Below are 19179 nucleotides of genomic sequence, written 5' to 3'. Positions count from 1 at the left end.
CCCACGTACACCTGTGAGAGTCCCTGCCGCCTCCTGCTAACTCAGATTGCCTGTTACACTCTGCCTGCTGGGAGGCTGGTTCCCCTTCTGCCCAGCGTCTTGTGCTGCCCCACGTGCCCAGAGCCAGGGCAGGTAGAGGACAGTGTCAAGGCGCTGTCTCTCTTGAAGACTCCGTGGAGACTAAGGTGTAGGGGGGATGAGGGAGGCACCGTGCTGCATGCTTGAGGCAGGGCCCTGGGGACAACAGTGCTTTGCTAACCATATCTGCCGGGTATGATGCTGAGTGGGTGCTAGGGTCATGGTCGTCATCTCACGGGGGGTGGGGGGGGGAATCGGTACTCGGAGAGTGTAAATGCCTTATGCAGGGCAGGTGGTGGAGCTGGGTCCGAAATTAGGGGGCTGTCTGACTGCAGAGTTCAGGCTGCAATGCCCTTTGTGCCCACCTTTCACTGCTTTCACATCATTTCATTTTTTTCCTCGCTAGCATTTTTTTCATGCCATCTCCCTAACAGCCCCCTCATCCCAACCTGCCTCTAAGAATAACCAGTGGGAAGTAAGTGAGGAAAGGTTTAAGTACCATTATCCCAAAGCACAGAATAACCAAGGAGCATCCTCTGGGCTGCAAACCCTGTTAGAAACTTCTTTTGATACATCGATGTACTTAAGAAGCAAAAAATTTCACATAATTATGCAATCACTTCTTAATCTCATAATATCCCATTTATGTTTATCTGCAGTCGTCATAGATCTAAAAGCCTCAATGCTTTTACCCTAATTACTTTGTAATTGCACAGTCTTAAATAACCCAAGCGAATAGAATGCTCTGAGTATGCCCATCAAGCCTGACAATGCTTGCAAAATGTCCTTCCCTGCCAGCACCCCCGGCAAGTACTTCACGCCCCTCACTCTACCCTGTGTGCTTGGGAACCAATTACAGAATTAACACATAAAAGAAAATTAAATTAAGGCATTCTCCACAGTGGCTCTGTATGTTGACACCACATGCAGCGCTGTCAAAAATAACTCAGATTGAAATCAGAATCCCATAAACAAGTACCATCCTGCTGCAAGACAGAGTTTCAAAATAGAAGGTCATGGTCTTCTTCTGCCACTCAGATAGCATCTCTTCAAGTAGAAAACGAAATAGGAATTTGTGAGTCCTAAATTTAAAATTAGTAAGATCTACACAGTCTTTCCAGGTACAATGTTAGCAGGTGCTGAGAGCCTCCACCATCATTTTAATTGGGGCTGCTATTACTTTGCGGAGCCTGTGTGGATTTGATCTCAGCTGTTCAGGATCCACTATTACTGGAAATAGAGCATTGGCTCCAACTTTTAACTAAACTAGCATTTTGTGTTCTTGAGATTTTTTAATAGCATAAGGTGGATCAACTTCTCGGGAAAGGGTTACAGTGAAAAGTGCCCTGTGATTTTTGTTGCATTGAATTCCCTGAACCTTGCCAATTCACAAGATGTCACTCAATGATTTTCAATGGTATGTGACAGCATTGTGGCCCAGGGAAAAATTGTAAAGTAGGCAAAGTGTGTCTTTGGGGGTCTCTTTTTAATTATGAACTGCATGTCTGTGTCCTCCCCAAGTTCATATCTTGAAATCCTAACCCCCAACGTGATGGTGATTGGAGGTGGGCCTTTGGGTGATTAGGTCATGACGGCAGGGCCCTCATGAATGGGATTAGTGTCTTTGTAAGAAGAGGCAAGAGAGCTAGATGGCTCTCTCTGCCACGTGAGGACACAGCAGGAAGACGGCCGGTTATGAAGCAGGGAAAGGGCTCTCATCAGATACTGAAGATTCAGTATCTGCTGACTTCATCTTGGACTTTCCAGCCTCCAGAACTGAGAAATAAATGTTCACTGTTTAAGCAACCCAACCTATGGTCATCTATTACAGCAACCTAAATGCACTAAGACATTTCCCCTCTGTCTTTCTTGACCTTTCCCCTCAATTTTCTGGAATCCCCACTTCCCTAATCCCCAATAGCTCAGGCTATCTCAGCTCCAAGGTGTGTTGCTTGATCCCCAAATCAGCCTCCTCTCCCACCACTGAAACTTTTATTCCTCTGTTCCCAGGGTCTAAACTAGAGGAAAGGAAGGCTAATAAAAACATTCTATCATTAGTTAAGAATAACTCATTTTACTGGCACTCATCCTAACTGGCACTTAAAAAAAAAGATTTTAAGTGAATTCACACTGATGGTCTGTGTTGGGACAGAAGTTCTTGATATATCTGTGGTGCTACAATGTGGTGAGGATGCAGGATCTCGCTACTGAAACACTGCCATCGCTCTGCACCGTCCACCCTACAGGATGGCGAGGCCAGGTCTCCAAGCATAGGATGATTTCTGAGACTCAGGATACTACAGCTGTAGGTGGAATGGAGACTGCATGGCTGTCTCCTCCTTAGAAAAGAACTCAAGGAGGGATATGTTCTTTCCATCCCCTGCTGTTCATCCATTAATGGCTCCTCCGCAAACTAAAAGCTGGCATCATCGTGAGGTACAAGTCATGTACCGCAGTTGAAAGTGGACTCTTTTTATGTGACTGAGCCTTCCAGTCTAAGCGTGTTCTGGGGAGACTAGGGCTTTTAAAAGGCTTGAGAACAGGAGAGGGGAGGGGGTCAGGCTGCCTGTTCTTTGGGATAGAAGCCTTGGCAGCTCAGTCTCTTTCAACAGGGAGAGATTGTTTTTCCTGTCTGTTGCCTTTCATCATGTTGAGAAACACCTAAAGACGTGTCTGGCTGGTGGGTGTACAAGAGAATTGTTTGGTCCAGCCAACTGACAGGTTCTAAGAAGTGTGTGTGATAATGAAGTGATGGATCCTAGAAAGTGGCTTCTGCCGGCTCCCCTCCAGACCCCGACAGGTAGGGCATTTCTCTGAGTCTCCTCCTTCTCGGGCCAGGCCTTTTCTGAATGAGACCACGCAGCCCCCCTCCAGAGAGTGCCCCCCGACACGGAGGCAGCGGCCCTGGCCAAGGGCCACCTGGAAGCAACCTGCAGAGTGAGCAATGCAGGTAACAGCGGTGCACGTGCTTAACGGGCTCTTAACTTGACTCAGAGCTTCTTAGAAGTATGTGCGATTGAAAAACAACAGGCACTTGTTTGGGCAAACGTTCCAAGTTATTCTGTGCCTAAAAAAACCAGCATCTGCCCTGGTTGAAATTTGCATTCAAAACAAACCAACCAACACACCCAGGCACCGCATCATTCCTTATTTAGCTGGATGGGGAGACTGAGGAGGGGGTCAGAGCAGAAGGCAAAGTGCAACCCACCCTCCACCAAACGCTGGATGTAGGAACCGCTCAGAAGACCCTACTGATCTGAAGATGGATCTGTAACTAGACAGTTGCAGTCCTCTTGGCAGAATGCCATGCTCGAGAGACCTCCAGGCTATGGACCTGCAGAAAGCTGACGTGACTTATCTATAACATTTTAGTATGAAATCGATTCCAAGTTCCAAGACCATTCTTCGTTTCTTCCTTCTTAAATCAGGTTTTGTGATTCAATTTGTTTCCTAAGTTGCTAGGTAGTAAATTTCCGAGTTTGTAACTAGGCACCTAACTCTTCCCCATGAACTCAGCCAAAGCCACTTCTTTATTTGAGTAAAAGGAAATAAGCGCTTTGCTCAGGGGTCATCTTTCCAGTGGGAGCCGACAGGAATGGGAGAGTCATTAAAACACAATGAAGTATCCTTGCACTCCAAAGAACGCATGGAAGGTAGCTGTGGAGTAACAGAAAAAGCACCCAGTGACGGAGCCAGAAAGTCAAGTTTTAGTCTTTCTCTGTAACCAACTGGTTGTGTGACTGCAGGACAGCCGCTGAGTGAGGGGTCTGAGGCCTGCAGTTATTCCATTGTCCAGTGCAGGCTGAACACCTCTCTCTCTCGACAGGGCAGGGTTAGAGAGACGTGATGGTTAGGGGAGGGCTGTTTAAGAACAAAGTACAATGAAAACATCAAATGTGAACAGTGAGCTGTGACTTGTGGTTGTGTCTTATTACAGGCTTCGTGGCCACAAGCACCTCACACAGTGAGGTCTCCAAAGATGTCTATGTGTCCCAAGTCCTCCACTTCAAACAGAAGTGGCCCCCCTTCACAGCACTGCCCAGGGGAGGCATCTCTGGTACAAACCAAAAGCAGGACAGGGAGTTTAACAATCTGCTCCTTTCCTGATGCAGGCCTTAATTAGAGGCTGGTCTTCGTACTGGACAGAGCGGCACACACGACATCACTGCAGACACCACTGGGATCGAGGTAGGTGAGCCCAGTTCCTCTCACAGCACGACTTGAGGATGGTCTTTCAACAGGGGATCCTCCAGGCCATCAGCCCCGGCTGGTGTGGCATTTCTCAGCCTTTCTCAGTTAAACTCCAGCAACATAGCTTTACACTGTTTCTTCTACCTTCTAATACAAGCTCTCTGTTCTGGTTTCTTACACACCAACTCCTGGACTAGGGCTCCGGGGCACTGCTCTCCCCCCAGCTCCATCAGACTGGGGCAGATAAGCTATCTCCCAGGACACTGGGATGGGCACCCTGTACAGCCACCTGCATGGAAGTCAATGTCTTCAAATTCCCGAAAAAGCCAGGCACAGGCTGTCATCTAGTCCTAGAGACACTGGCTCCACCTGCCATCAACAAATGCACTTTGCCTTTGCTCTAGATTTTGAAAATAGGCTGAGGCTCACACTGCAAGGGCTGGAAAGACATGCGTGCTGTCTTTATTTTGTGTCTTTATTCACAAGATTACCTTTGCATATCGTTTGGTGCTCATATTTCCAAACAGCAGTCATCAGTGAGCAGAGATATATGGGTAACTCATCTCAGTCCTGGTGACTGAAGCAGAAGCTTCTCCTCAAACTCTAGGCGATCAAGCTCTATGGCCCTCGATGTGTCTGCAAGCAAAATGCCACAGAACCAACGGAGCTCTCTCCTTCCTCTGATTGTGGACAGTGGGTTAGAGATGATGGCATTAACACAGGTACATCCACTTGTAACACCAGCTTCATGGGATGACGGCCTTAAGACTCTGGAAACTTCTCAGGGCAAACACCATTCATTTAGAAACTGTCAGAATCCAAGCCTGCTCAGGTTGTTAATCTAAGAGAGTATTCAGCTCATACGGTGAAAATATGTTGTCATCCATGGTTTTCAAATGCAAATGGGGTAGAGATGACTGCTCCAGGTTAGGAAAAGAAACATCCAAATACCAAAGCCTTTCTTAATATTTAGATACAATGACAGCAGTGGCATCTTCAGTGAAGAGTTCCATAAAGTTTTGAAACTTTTTAAACCAACTGACTATAATCTAAGGATAGAGGGAGTTTGTGCACCAGCAACTACGGTTGCTTCCAAGAAATAAGAAAGCAAATCGATTGGGATTTTTCTGATTAGGGTCTCCACAACTCTAATCTGACAACAGTAACTGTCAATGACACACTGCTGGGCTGAAGCTGTCATTCCCCGTAAGGCACCTGACTCCGAGTGTGCTTTGGACGTCAGCAGCTAGCACGATCAGGCTGGGCTATCAGCTTTCTGCTTCGGTTTCAGAACTGCTTGTGAAACGGCGAGGCTGTTTTCCTAAGCAGACTGGAGAGCCTGGGCTTATCTGACTGCTGACGCAGCAATCTTCTTCGTTACAGAAAACAAATGGGGAAAACTCTGAATGGGCTGATTCAGATGCTCAGGTTTATCACAGACAGAAAAGACTGTCTCTAAATCCGGTTGCCCTGATCCTAAATTACCATTGTTCAAGTTCACCTGTTTCATGACTTATTTCCTTTCTCCAAAATGGAAGTGGGTACAGCTGGGAGCACTGGGTAAGCAGCCCAGAAAACAAATGGTGTTTCCCAGTGGGAGTACCTCACTTCCCTTCTTTCTATACTTTATCAATTGGAATGGCCAAGAATGAAACACAGGGACATCTGGGGGTTTGTGAGGAGGAGCCAGTCAGGTTTGAGCCTATGGAGGGTGAGAGTGGTCACACCCAAACTTTCTCGTCTAGCACCAGTACTCTGTCACCCTCACTAAGAAAGGACACTGTCTAAGTAAAATGCAACCCAGTTGTCTATACTCAACCTCAGAGTCCACAAACTGTTCACTGTGAGCACAAGTCAGCAGAGTCACAGCACGGCCTGAGTTTTTCTGTCTCTTAAAACAATACAGTTGAAACCCTCTCTTCCGTCTCAACGGTTGAGAATGAAATGCAATTATATGATGTAAAAGCCAGAGGACATGTTCCTGGTGTCAGGGATTCACTACCTACATCGAAGAAAGGACATGCCTGACTCTAGAGAAACGGAAAGACAAACGTTCTAGCCTTTCACCCAGTGACACTTCCTCTGATGGAGGAATGATAACAGTGGTGCATTTTCATTCTAGACATGATTATTTTTTTCTGCTTTAATGTTCTCTTGATCCAAAAGGACATGCTAGATAATGAGTGGCTACAGTCTATTACAGAAGCTACCACAGAAAAGAGAAAGTGAAATATGTGTAGGACTCCTAGATCAAGTCCCCCAAATGCAACGTGCCCATGAGTGTGTGTGTATATCTACAGTTGCATTCAGGGAGCATGATGGCAGGGGGTGGGGAGTGATTAAAATGGAGGAATGTCAGGTACAACGGGAAGCAAAGGACTCTAGATCATTTACTCAGGACTGTATCTGGTGTCTAAACCGAAGAGAGGTGCAGTACTCACCTTATTTGTTGCATCAATAAATTTGACTCCTTTATAAGAGACTGAAAGAATAATGGTAGGGACCTTCTTCATTTGCTCTGTAGACTTCTGAAATTAAAATTAGAAAGCTGTTAGAGCAGCCTGTGTTGCATGGCAACTGTAGCACATAATTTTTCCTCTTGAAAGAGAAAAATGTGCTCAAGTTCAAAACAACATACACACACATCACACACACACCAAACATACTCTAATTTGAATGTATGTCTCTTCTCTTGGGCTTATCCATGGTCTGGGTTTATGAAGTCTGTCTTGCACTTGAGGCTCTAAAAAGCTTGTTCTGCTGCTTCATGTGGGTGAAGGGACACTCCTTGTCCCTGACACCAAGGGGAGAAACGAACAACTCTGTCTCCTACTGCAATTTCAAGCGACTGCTCTTTTGAATAGAGTGAAGCCATGTCAGGGTGCACTCCAAGGGTAAGTTTAGCATGAACAAAATATATACTACCACCCCTCCTTTCTTCCTAGTTTCTTTCTTCAAGGCATGGGGCATGTCTGAGTATGTCCTTAAAACAGGGATTTAAAATACATCACTGTGAATTTTTCTTGAACCTGGCCACATCTACAAAAGATGACAGTATATTTACAGCAGAACTGCTCGTGGCCACATAGAATATAATACCACTCTATCAAAGCCCTCCTGAGGGAGTCTGTATTTTGAGTCACAGCAAAACCAGACCACGCAGGTAACCTACTGTATCATTTAGAGCTGCTATATTCCCAGAGGCTAAGTTCTTCTGATAGATGTTCACACTGACTGAATGTGCTTAGATTTTGCAGCCTCAACAGGTTTTATGAAACTGCAAAAAGTTTCTCCATAATTTAGCATTTGCCTTTCCTGTTTAGTTTCCTCATACATCAGAGGTCACCCACGGTCTGTTTACTTCATTTCTTGTGATGGCTATTCCTCATAAGCACATTAAACATCAAGAAGAACCTACCTGACAGTTAGCCTGATAGATTTTCCGCAGGAGACAGGTGAGAACATAATCGGAGAGAAAATACATAAAAAGGTGAGAGGAAACCATTTCAGTGATTCACCAACAGCACAAACTCATTAAAAAGTAAAGAGAAGAGGTCTACAGATGTATGTAGATGTAGTGACACTTATTTTAGAGACTGCTGCTGGCTTTCACAGACCCTGATTCTCTGTTTCTGTTTTCTCACTCTGTTTACTGCACTGCACAGTCTGATTATGACTGACATGTGAGAGCCTTCTGCTTTGAATGTTCCCCAACCAGCTGTCTTCTGTATATGAAGGGAATCGAGAGAAAATATGAACTTTCTTGATTTCTTCATTTACATTACCCATTTTCCATTTTTAAATTCTGGAATGTGACCAGAATGAAAGAAAGCTGGATAGTGTGAATGAAGCTCATGGAACTCAGCCATAAGTATATTTCATCCTTCATTTGAACCACGGAAAAGGTGTCTCACATTTTCCTGGTTGTTTTGACACATCTTTTTGATAGCTACTATACCCATGTCAAAGACAAAGAAAATGGATTACTAAGAGTACCACTATTTAATATTGTGTTTCAGACAGTATAGAAAAAAAGCAGCTCCCTCAAAGTGCTTTTTAACCAGTTTTAAAATTACCCAGACTCACCAGGTTTCTTCTGTCATTGCCAACAAGAGATATTATGAAACTGGAGCATAAGGCTAGATACTTTTATCTTTTTCAATGCTTTATTCAACCAACTCTAAAATGTGCAAGATAAGTCAAAGGCAAGGCTAGAAGAAGTAACACGCCGGGTGCTGATGGCAAAGCAAGGCGGTGGGCTGAACCCTGAAGAGAGGGCTATAGCGGCAACATGGAGTGGTTTGGGCTGACGTGTGTGAATGTGTGAAGAGCTCCTTGCAAAGAGTTAACAGTGGATTTCAACAAATCACTGTGCCCACCTCTTGCTGTGAATACACTCTTGTGGACAGGTCTATCTGTAACATCAAATAATATATGCCTAATGTACAACTCAAATATCAACATTTTATTGAGGATGAGAAGAAAAATCCCCAAAGGAAAAAAAACCCATTTATCATTCATTCAGCAATTGAGTGGTTATATAGGTGGCAGATGTGCTGGAAAAATGCAGTCTCCTTCAGGGGATGTCCGGCAGACCTCAAATTGTGTGCCAGCTCCAGTCTGCTTCAGTGGCCGTCTGTGCTGAGGATGCTGAGCCTGTGTCGGGTTCTGGTAAAGAGGGCTGGGAAAGGCTAGGAGAGGCAGAGGCAGCAAATGAAGTACACGTCACCACTCCTGGCTTGGTCTGATGCAGCACAAATGTTGACGAATGTGACAGAGCCATGAGCAGAGTGCCTCCAGAGTGCTAAGCAGGAAGAGCCTCACTTTGCATGAGGGAGTGGAGTGAGTCTTCACTCATTCATTCATTCAACAAACACTTCATCCATTCATTCAACAAGCCAGTGTTGCTGGCTAGGGGTGATTGATCTGGATCTTAAAGGATGGATAGGAATTTTCCAGGTGGCAGAAGATGACAAAAGAGGCTATTTTACCAGCAGAATCAATGTACAAATATGCATAGCTGGAAATGAGAAGTAATATGGCGGGTTTGGGTCACTGGTGGGAGATGAGGCTGGTACAGTAGATTTGGAAGATTGTGACTTACTCTCTCAAACTAGGATCCATTGGAACCTTTTAAGTAGAGAGTGACATGATCAGATCTGTGTTGCAGAAAAATAGTTCTGGTGACTAGATGGACTGGAATAGCTAGAGGCTGAATGCAGGGAGGCAGGAAAGTGTAGTATAAATTCAAATGGGAGACCTTAAGAATCCGAGTTGAAGTAGACACTCTGGAGAATGGAAGGGGAAGCACAATTCTGATGAGAAAGAATGAACAAGACCTGCTAGCTGATCTGCCGTGGAAGATGGGTGAGCAGGAGGATGCCGCAGAGGAAGAGGCCATTAACTGAAATAAGGAACACTAGAGGAGAAGATGCTTTTGCAAGAAACCCTTTTGAATGTGATGATTAGTTTGATAATCAGGTGGAGATGTCCAGTAGAAGACAAGAAGAATCAGACCTGGAAACCCAACCACACTGAGCAGGTGGCTGAGGAGATGGGAGCAGATAAGGTGGCTTAAGAGTGAACAGAATAATACATGTAATACTTAAGAAATGAGGTAGAAAGAAGAGTTGGTGAAGGTACTACAAACAGAGCTAGAAGAAGCCTAAGAGCAGTATCATAAAGTCAAGGAGAAGATTCCTTAGATGGTGGGAGCAGTGCCCAATGCCACAAGGACTAAAAAGACCTAAAAATCTGTGCCTAGCACAGTGGCTGGCACACATAGGAGCTGCCACTTTTAATGGGTTTCCTGGGTGAAACCACTGGCTTGGGCAACTGTTGCTGATTTTATCAAGAGCAGCTGCAGGAGAATGGTGGCAGCAGACATAGAAAAGAACACAATGAATTGTGCAATTAATGCCAGCGAGGGGATTGCAGAGCTGGGAAGATAGGCAGGTCAGGACATAGGCTCTTAGGTTGAAATGAAGGCGCAAGCAGTGATTTCTGTACAGACAGAAAGATTTCACATCGCACGCTCAGCCAAACTGAACAAAGATAAAGGATAGTCATTTTTCCTTCCTCAAAAAACAAGAAAAATCTCAAACAACCTAACCCACTATCTCAAAGAATTAGAAAAAAGAATAAACAAAACCTAAAGTCAGCAGGAGGAAGGAAATAATAAAGATCAGAGATGAAATAAATAAAATAGAGATAAAGAACGATAGAAAAAAGTCAATAAAAGCGAGAACTGATTCTTTGAAAGAGTAAACAAAACTGACCTCTGGCCAGGCTCACCACAAAGAAAAGAGAGGACCCAAATTAAAAAAGTGAGAAATGAAAGAGGAGAGAGCACAACTGATACCAGAGAAATACAAAAAACCGTAAGAGAATACTAGGAACAATTATAAGCCAACAAGTTGAACAACCTAGAAGAAACGGACAAGTTTCTAGAAACATATAGCCCACCAAAACTGAATCAAGAATAAATAGATAATTTGAACAGACCTATCACTAGAAGTGAAATACAATCTGTAATTTTAAAAAAGAGTCCCTGCAAACAAAAGTCTAGGACTGGATGGCTTCACTGGGGAATTCTACAAAGCATACAAAGAATTTATATCAATCCTTCTCAAACTCCTTCAAGAGACTGAAGAGGAGGGAACACTCCCAAAGTCATTTCCATGAAGCCACCATCACCCTGATACCAAAATCAGAAAAACACTACCAGAAAAAGATTACAGGTCAATATCTTCAATGAATATGGATGCAAAAATTCTCAACAAAATATTAGCAAACTCAATCCAACAACACATTAAAAGATTATACACCACAATCAAGTTGGATTCATCCTAGGATTCATTACAAGGATGGCTCAATACATGCAGATCAGTCAATGTAATACATCACTACAACAGAAAAAAACACAAAAATCACATGCTCATTTCAAAAGATGCAGAAAAAGCTTTTGGTAAAATTCAACATCCATTCATGATAAAAAAAAAATCCCACCAAAGTGGGTATAGAGGGAATGTATCTCAATATAATAAAAACTATTTATGACAAACCTACAGCCAACATATTACTCAAGAGTGAAAAGCTGAAAAGTCTTCCTGCTAAAATCTGCAACAAAACAAGGATGCCCACTCTTACCATTTCTATTCAATATAGTATTGGAAGTCCCAGCCACATCAATCAGGCAAGGAAAACAAATAAAAGGTATCTAAACTGGAAAGGAAGAGGTAAAACTGTCATTATATGCAGATGACAAGATACCATATATGGCTCTAAACCCTAAAGACTCCACACAAAAACTACTAGAGCTGATAAATGAATTCAGCAAGGTTACAGGATACAATATTAACATACAGAAATCTGCTGCATTTCTTTACACTAACAATGAAACATCAGAAAGCGGGGGGGGGGGGGGGGGGGGCGGGGGGAATCCCTTTTAGAACTGCATTAAAAAAAAAAAAACTTAGGAATAAACCTGTCCAAGGAAGTGAAAGACTTATGTGCTGAGAACTATAGAACTTTGATTAAGGAAATTAAAGATGATTTAAAGAAATGAAAGCTATCCCATGCTCTTGGACTGGAAGAATTACTATTGTTAAAATGACCATACTACCCAAAGCAATCTACATATTTAATGTGATCCCTATCAAATTATCCAGGACATTTTTCACAGAACTAGAACAAAAAATCCTGCAATTTATATGGAATCATTAAAGACCCGGAATTGTCAAAGCAATTCTGAAGAAAAAGAACAAAGCTGGGGGCATACCCCTCCTAGACTTCAGACTCTACTATAAAGCTACAGTAATCAAAACAGCATGGTATCGGCACAAAAACAAACATATGGATCAATGAAATAGAACAGAGAACCCAGAAATAAACCCACAGACTTAGGGTCAATTAATCTTTGACAAAGGAGGCAAGAATATACAATGGAGAAAAGACAATCTCTTCAGCAAGTAGTGTTGGAAAAACTGGATAGCAGAATGTAAATCAAGGAAGTTAGCACACTCTCTTACACCGTACACAAAAATAAACTCAAAATGGCTTGAATACTTAAACATAAGACAGGGCACCATAAATTTCCTAGAAGAGAACACAGGCAAATAAAAAATCAGTGATGTTTTCTTAGGTTGGTCTCCCAAGGCAATAGAAATAAAACCAAAAACAAATGGGGTCTAATCAAACTTATAAGCTTTTGCACAGGAAAGGAAACCATAAACAAAATGAACATACAACCTACAGAACGGTAGAAAATATTTGCAAACAATGCAACTGACAAGGGCTTAATTTCCAAAATATACAGCTTATACAACTCAAATAAAAAAAAAAACTCAATCAAAAAATGAGCAGAAGAACAGGCACTCCTCCAAAGGTGTACAGATGGCCAATAGGCACATGGAAAGATGCTCAACATCATTAATTATCAGAGAAATGCAAATCAAAACTGCAATGAGTTATCATCTCACACCAGTCAGAATGGCCATGATTAAAAAGTCCACAAACAATAAATTCTGGAGAGGCTATGGAGTAAAGGGAACCATCCTACACTGTTGGTGGGAACGTAGTTTGGTGCAGCCATTATGGAAAATACTATGGAGGTTCCTTAAAAAATTAAAAATAGAGTTACCATATGATCCAGCAATCCCACTCCTGGGCATATATGCAAAAGATACAAAAACTCTAATTTGAAAAGATACACACACTCCAGTGTTCACAGCAGCACTATTTATAATTGTCAAGACATGGAAACAACCTAAATGTCCATTGACAGATGAATGGATAAAGAAGATGTGTGTGTATGTGTGTACATTGGAATATTATATCCATTATATACATATTGGAATATTTTATTTATACACACACACACATTGGAATATTACTCAGCCACAAAAATGAAATAATGCCATTTGCAGCAACATGGATGGAACTAGAGATTATCATACTAAGGAAGTCAGACAAAGACAAATATATGGAATCACTTATACATGGAACCTAAAATGATACAAATGAACTTATTTATAAAACAAAAACATACTCATAGAAAACAAACTTGTAGTTACCAAAAGGGAAAGGCAGAGAGAGGGATAAATTAGGAGTTTGTGACTAGCAAGTACAAACTACTATACATAAACAACCAGGACCTACTGCATAGCACAGGGAACTATATTCAACATCTTGTAATAAACCATAAGAGAAAAGAATATGCAAAAGAATATATATATAACTGAATCACTTTGCTGTACATCAGAAACACTACACTGTAAGTCAACTATACTTCAACTAAAAAAAAGATAAAGGCTGGTCATTTCTTCTTTCGTGGGTGCCAAGAATCCCTGTTTTCCTAACTGGAGGCAGCAGCACCAGGTACCAGCGATGCAGGCTGTGCACAGGCCTCTAGGAAAGCCCAAACTGTACTTCTCTTTCCACTGAATCAAGACAAGAAGATGGCAGGTCAGCCACAGAGTTCAAAGGGACTGTGGGAGGTCACCAAGGTAATGCACCTCATTTCAAACATTTGTATTTTCTACAAGAGATACTGATCCAACCTCCTTTTAGAGGATTTTCTGGTGGTGTACTTTACAGAGCTTTCAAAGAGGTCTATTCACATGGAATTTTAATGAAAGATGAAAATGCACAGAAAGAAGGTAAATATACCAAGTCTTCACTGACTAATCAGGAAGGCAAGAAATCCAGTAAGCACCCACTTCATTTTGTGAAGGCTTTTCAGGTATCAAATGTGAGCGCAGGGCTTCAGTCTGATCCCAGGCAGCCACAGTTCCACCCTCCCCACCTTCTCTTCAGTGTTGTAATCACCATCTTCTCCTGCCTGGGGGCCAAGGCACCCAGTCCAGACATCACTGCTCAAGTTAAAAAGCACTGGCTCTCAGGCAATTTGGTTTCTATGACCTAACTGCATGCTTTGTTGGGTTTCTGGGTGGTGATTACTCCCACATTTGTATGTTAAAAATTTGTAATATTTATTTATATAAACAGAATTCTCTTTTTCAGACCCATTTCCCTGGTAAAATGCTTAGAGAAAAAACTTTATTTTGTGTTTCCCTTTTGTTTCTAGTTGCCTTTTACTAAACCTCGCTCTTTGTGGAATCTGAGGCTTCCCAGAGTCCTCCAATCCCCACCAGTTCAGTCCTAGCTTCACAAGACAGACTCATTTGTAATGAGGACCTCTACATACCTAAACAGCTAAATAGTCATGGGTAATGCCCTCAAACTACCTTGACCGTTGCAGCACCTTGATCTGCTGAAAGCTAAAAGAATATAAGCTATTACATTGTATTTTGTTCACAGTTTCCCAAATTAAGATTATCATCCTTTTATTATTCTAAGAGGAACAATATTTAGTTATACAGAGATGTTACATTTCTGAAACCTAAAATAAAATGCAACTTTTGAATCTTCAATGTAAAGCCAGTCCTGTAATTTACCGTTGGATTTATATTGTTTTTAAGCATTGTACAGAACAGAGATCATAATTTCCTGTCTGGAGGTGGACACTTGAAATATTGTTCTTAATAGGAAAAATAATTGAACGGTTTTAGGGCTTTTATTTAGAAAAAGGGATTTTTGGCTTCACTGAGGAAAGTAATACCATCTTTTTTCTTTTCTTTTAAATTACAAATTATGAACTGCTTGAAACATTTGTATCAAATCAGAAATTGCCACCAAGTCTTTATTTTAGCTGTACAGCACAACCCAAAAATAGTTTCTCATTTTCTAACGCAGAATCGACAGTAAGAGAATGTCCTTTCACGATTTCAGGACCCTCTCATCTCAAAGCAGGGCTTTCACAAGTGTGAATGAGAGCAAAGAGGTTTATGACCGGGACTGGAAGCACTTCAGCTGGGAGCTGAGTCTAGAGTGACGTTTACGCTCCTAATAGGAATCACTTGTGCCCCATAATCAGTATGGAGAGGGAAGAGAGTGAGGCAGTCCGTGGGGAGGCCGTCACTGAGCCGCCATTCTTACAGAACACCCCGACCACCGCCCGTGTATTATAAGCGCAGACTGGCACAGATTTTCCGACGGTCAACTGCCGTCCAACTTACAGCACATTTTAACCTACACACGGCTACCATGAGAACGTTTTCTACTTAGATATTCCGTGCTGAGTCATAACTATTAATTTTGCCATGTAATATTTTCCTTTGTTTCAGCGCTTAATTATTATATTCAGTTTCAGCAAGAAAATTAAAATAGGATCAAACAATTGTGTTTGGTAGCCCTCAGTGACTTTCGAATGATTAAAAAAAACACACCAAACAAGCATTAACGTGGTGATTTTGTACACGGGGAAGCCAGCTACGACACGGGGATTATAAGAGAAAAAGCAGACCGCAGACCGCAAACCAGCCACTTGAAAGGAACTCTTACCTTTGGAACTCAGCTTCAAAGTCACTTTCTGGAGAAAGCTCAGGCCCAGGGTGACTTTTTGATCACTTTCTGGCCCCCCAGCTGACGGGCCAGGACGCCTTCCCTCCGGCTCCCGGCTCCCCGGCCTGCTCCCGTGAGCCTCCGCTGCCCTCGGCGCCTGCGCCCCTCGCTCCACCTGAGCTGCAGGCCGCGCCTTTCTAGCGTTCGCTCCTTAATGACTACCACGTGGTCTCGGGTTGAACCCTATGAAATTGCCTTTCTTTAAGGGTCAAAAATGGCTAAATACCAGCAATTTTATAGGGTTCGATCTAAAAGCTGCTCAAATCCATGGTGTTAAATAAATGAACAAATGTAATTAATGTATAGTAACGAACAGGAAGCCAGCTTTCTAAAGAAGAACCACAGTCTCAGCCTCTTGACACACGGAGAGTTCAAGAGACTTTTCAGAAAGCCCTGGTGCCCAGAGCCAGGCACGGAGACCGTGGGAGAACTTGGAGGAGAACCACAGATGTGATTCGAGATATACCAAGAGATTCCTACGGAGAGGGTGCAAAAGCTTCTTAGATCTTGTGATATTTCAGTCTCAAAGAGGGAAGGGTTATTAGGTCTTTATTTCTGCAACAGAAACTGCAAGGGTTGAGATGAGGAGGGCAGAATGATTATTAGGGGCAGCTGGGAAGTTTCTCCCTCTTTAACAGTAGTTTGATTCCCATCTGTTTCTGATGACTTAGGGGTAAGTCTCACCTGGCCGGGAAATGAGGGTAATGACCTTTCAAGGGCTTTTCTGGTCACAAGGACTCTGACACAAAGCATGCGTGAATACAGAGCATAAGACCACGTGACAGAACAGTGGGCAAGCAGCCATTCAAACCACTCTTCCGGCATAAGACTAGGCTATTGTTCTGCAGGAATAACTCACATGCCCTGGCCCAGTCTGCACTGCACAAAGCAATGCCCTCTACCTCCATTCCTCTGGCCCTGGCTGGTTTCCAGGCACTGTGGCAGAATGTCTACCAGGACAGCCTGTCTACCAGCAGCCTTCCTGGAATGCCCAGTGGACCAAGGCAGTGGTTCTTAAGACTTCTGAGAGCATTTGAATCACACGGAGTGCTTGGTAAATAACAGACTGTTGGGTGCCACCTGTGGAGTTTGTGATTCAGTAAGTGCTATATAGTTTAGTCCCCCAAAATTCATGTTGAATCCAGTGCCTTCAGAACGCTGAGAAATAAATTTCTACTAATATATGGTATGTTTGTTATAGCAGCCTAAACAGGCTGAGACAGGGAGTCTGAGGTAGGGCCTAAGATTCTGCATTTCTAACAAATTTCCAGATGCTGCTGCTGCCAGTCCAGGGACTCCATTTTGAGAATTTCTGCTCTAAAAATGCAGTTGATCAGTTTGATTGAAGTCACTGTCAGAATCTTTCTTGACAGTGACTCAATTGTACTGCATCTTACATTGATTGAGAGTGACGTTAATTTATCAAAACACTCTTCTCCACTTGACAAGTGATTTCCAAAAATCCTTAGTTAGCACTTAGCTGCAGCTCTTGGTCTTCAGAGCAATTAACAAGTATTATTTAATTCATCCATGGTGCTTCAAGAACTGTGAAAGTATAAAACATTCTGCACATATAATAATGAGTCCAGGTCCTAAAGACAGATTCTAGAGTTACATCTAGAATAGATGTTAACCAGATTGAGCTGATAAGCCCAGACGTCATGCTGAAGATGTATGTTTTCTCATAAAAGTTCCCCAGGTCACCCTCAACTAGGAGCACATCCACGATATGCAGCAACGCCCCAGAGAGACGTGACAGGTAAACATCAATACGTTTTTGTGTACTGCTTCTGGAAGTGTAAATTGGGACAATTTTTGTAAGGTAATACTTACCTAGCATTTTAAGATGTGTATACTCTTTGACCCAGACATTCCACACTTAGTGGATCATTCTAAAGGCTTAATTAGACCAGCTGCAGAAGATTTAGGTATAGGGATAGTATTGGTTGTAAGTAGAAAAAATTGGAAATGACTTAATGACCAACAAAGGGAACTGGTGAAGTAAGTTTGGTTTGGTTCAGTTATGGATTGAAATATTCAACTACCACAAATAATATTAGGGATGAATATTTACTGGAATAAAAATGTGTCATTGTATTTAAAAACAGATTATTAAACAGTAGGCTCAGAATATTTCCTCTTTTTTTGGTAGAAAAGTGATGCTTGTGAATGCAGAAATCATCAGTCTGGAGGATTACATACAAACAAGGTGTTAACAGAGGGATGTTTACTATCTCTGGGTGGTAAAATGACAGTTGTTGTCATTTCTCTTTTCTGTATCTCTGCTCTAAAGTTGAATAACAATGAATATGTATTGCTTTTGTAAGAAGAAAACGTAAAGTTAAAAAAAAATTTTTTTTTAGTTAAAAAAGCCAATTGTAGATGTGTGAAAAAAAAACACATGGGGTTTTTCAATCCATCACTTGTAAGTACAGCTTCCGAGTATGTGTGCATGTGTGCGTTAGTGTCATCTTGAATCTATAAAGGGACCCAATGATAAGCCCCTTCCTCCAGTGCCTCCTTTGCTCACCACGGTGAATAAGAGCACAGGATCCCTGTCTCTTGTTTGGATTCCTGTCTTATCTCTGAACCTTCCAAACTATGTGGCTAGGTATTTTAACCTCTCTATGTCTTAGTTACTTTAGCTGTAAAATGGGTATGTTAATATAGCATCTACTTTGTGGAGCTGTTGGAAGATTACATAATTCAGAGCCCAGCATCAACAGGTTTTAGCTATTACTGTTATTCTGAGAATGAATGCTTTCAATCAGCTTTCCAAAGCACAGCACCCCACAGGCAAAGGAGGGCAGAAATAAAATCAAAATGTGTGAGCATAACTGAATAATCTCCGGGCTGTATGCTAGGATGGCATGAAATAGTGGTTGCAACAATGAACATTCAGCAGAGCAATATATCTGGACCAGTGACAACTGACTCACCGCATTTAGAAACAGAGCTTAAGACAAGTGGAAATTAAAGACAGAAGAGGCGCATGAATTCTTGCAGTGATGTGGAACAGTGAGGGTGTCACATGGGATAAAAGCCAGTAACAAGAGCAATAAAAACAAAAATGAAAAATAAAAAGAACTGGAGTAGGAAGATGATATGGGATAAGGTGGTTGGGATACTTTAGTCTTTCATTGGGTAGACCCCTAGGAAAATCCTCACAAAGCTAGAAGTACACACGAGCAAAGCTCAGCCATAGGGGTTAGCAGTGCAGTGGTTTCTTGGTGTGTATTGCTATTTTAAGACATACACACAAACACACACACCACATTTGTGGCCTTAGACCTGTATTTAGCTTGTGCAGTACTTTCAGAGAGTGAAAGATAAATAATTTGATTGTTTCCTGAAACTTGGGCATCAGGAACTGTTAAAAAAAAAACAGTTGTTTATAAGTTTTCCCCTACCCTGGTTCCTAAGAAATAGTCCCTGAAATTATTTCTG

At 42.3% G+C, this 19179-nt stretch overlaps 1 protein-coding gene across 9 annotated transcripts in view; it reads right to left on the bottom strand.

The window, feature by feature from the left end:
• ANKS1B (ankyrin repeat and sterile alpha motif domain containing 1B) overlaps positions 1-19179 on the bottom strand; it is an 860784-nt gene that overhangs the window by 30150 nt on the left and 811455 nt on the right. For 6 of the 9 annotated variants that reach the window (XR_012510715.1, XM_074375248.1, XM_074375245.1 and 3 more), the window contains exon 22: positions 6711-6797. Coding sequence is in view for 8 of the 9 variants with exons in the window: in XM_074375248.1 (XP_074231349.1) it covers positions 6711-6797 (87 nt within the window). In the remaining variant the exon portion in view is untranslated. Of the gene's footprint in view, positions 1-6710; positions 6798-7687; positions 7700-19179 lie in introns of all 9 variants that reach the window. The other 3 variants (XM_045522445.2, XM_010962772.3, XM_010962770.3) reach the window with 1 other exon arrangement.

This window comes from Camelus bactrianus, chromosome 12 (genome assembly GCF_048773025.1).
Source record: "Camelus bactrianus isolate YW-2024 breed Bactrian camel chromosome 12, ASM4877302v1, whole genome shotgun sequence".
Lineage (NCBI taxonomy): Eukaryota > Metazoa > Chordata > Mammalia > Artiodactyla > Camelidae > Camelus > Camelus bactrianus.
The sequence above is the reverse complement of the archived record's forward strand: the minus strand, read 5'-3'. Positions and strand labels throughout refer to the sequence as shown.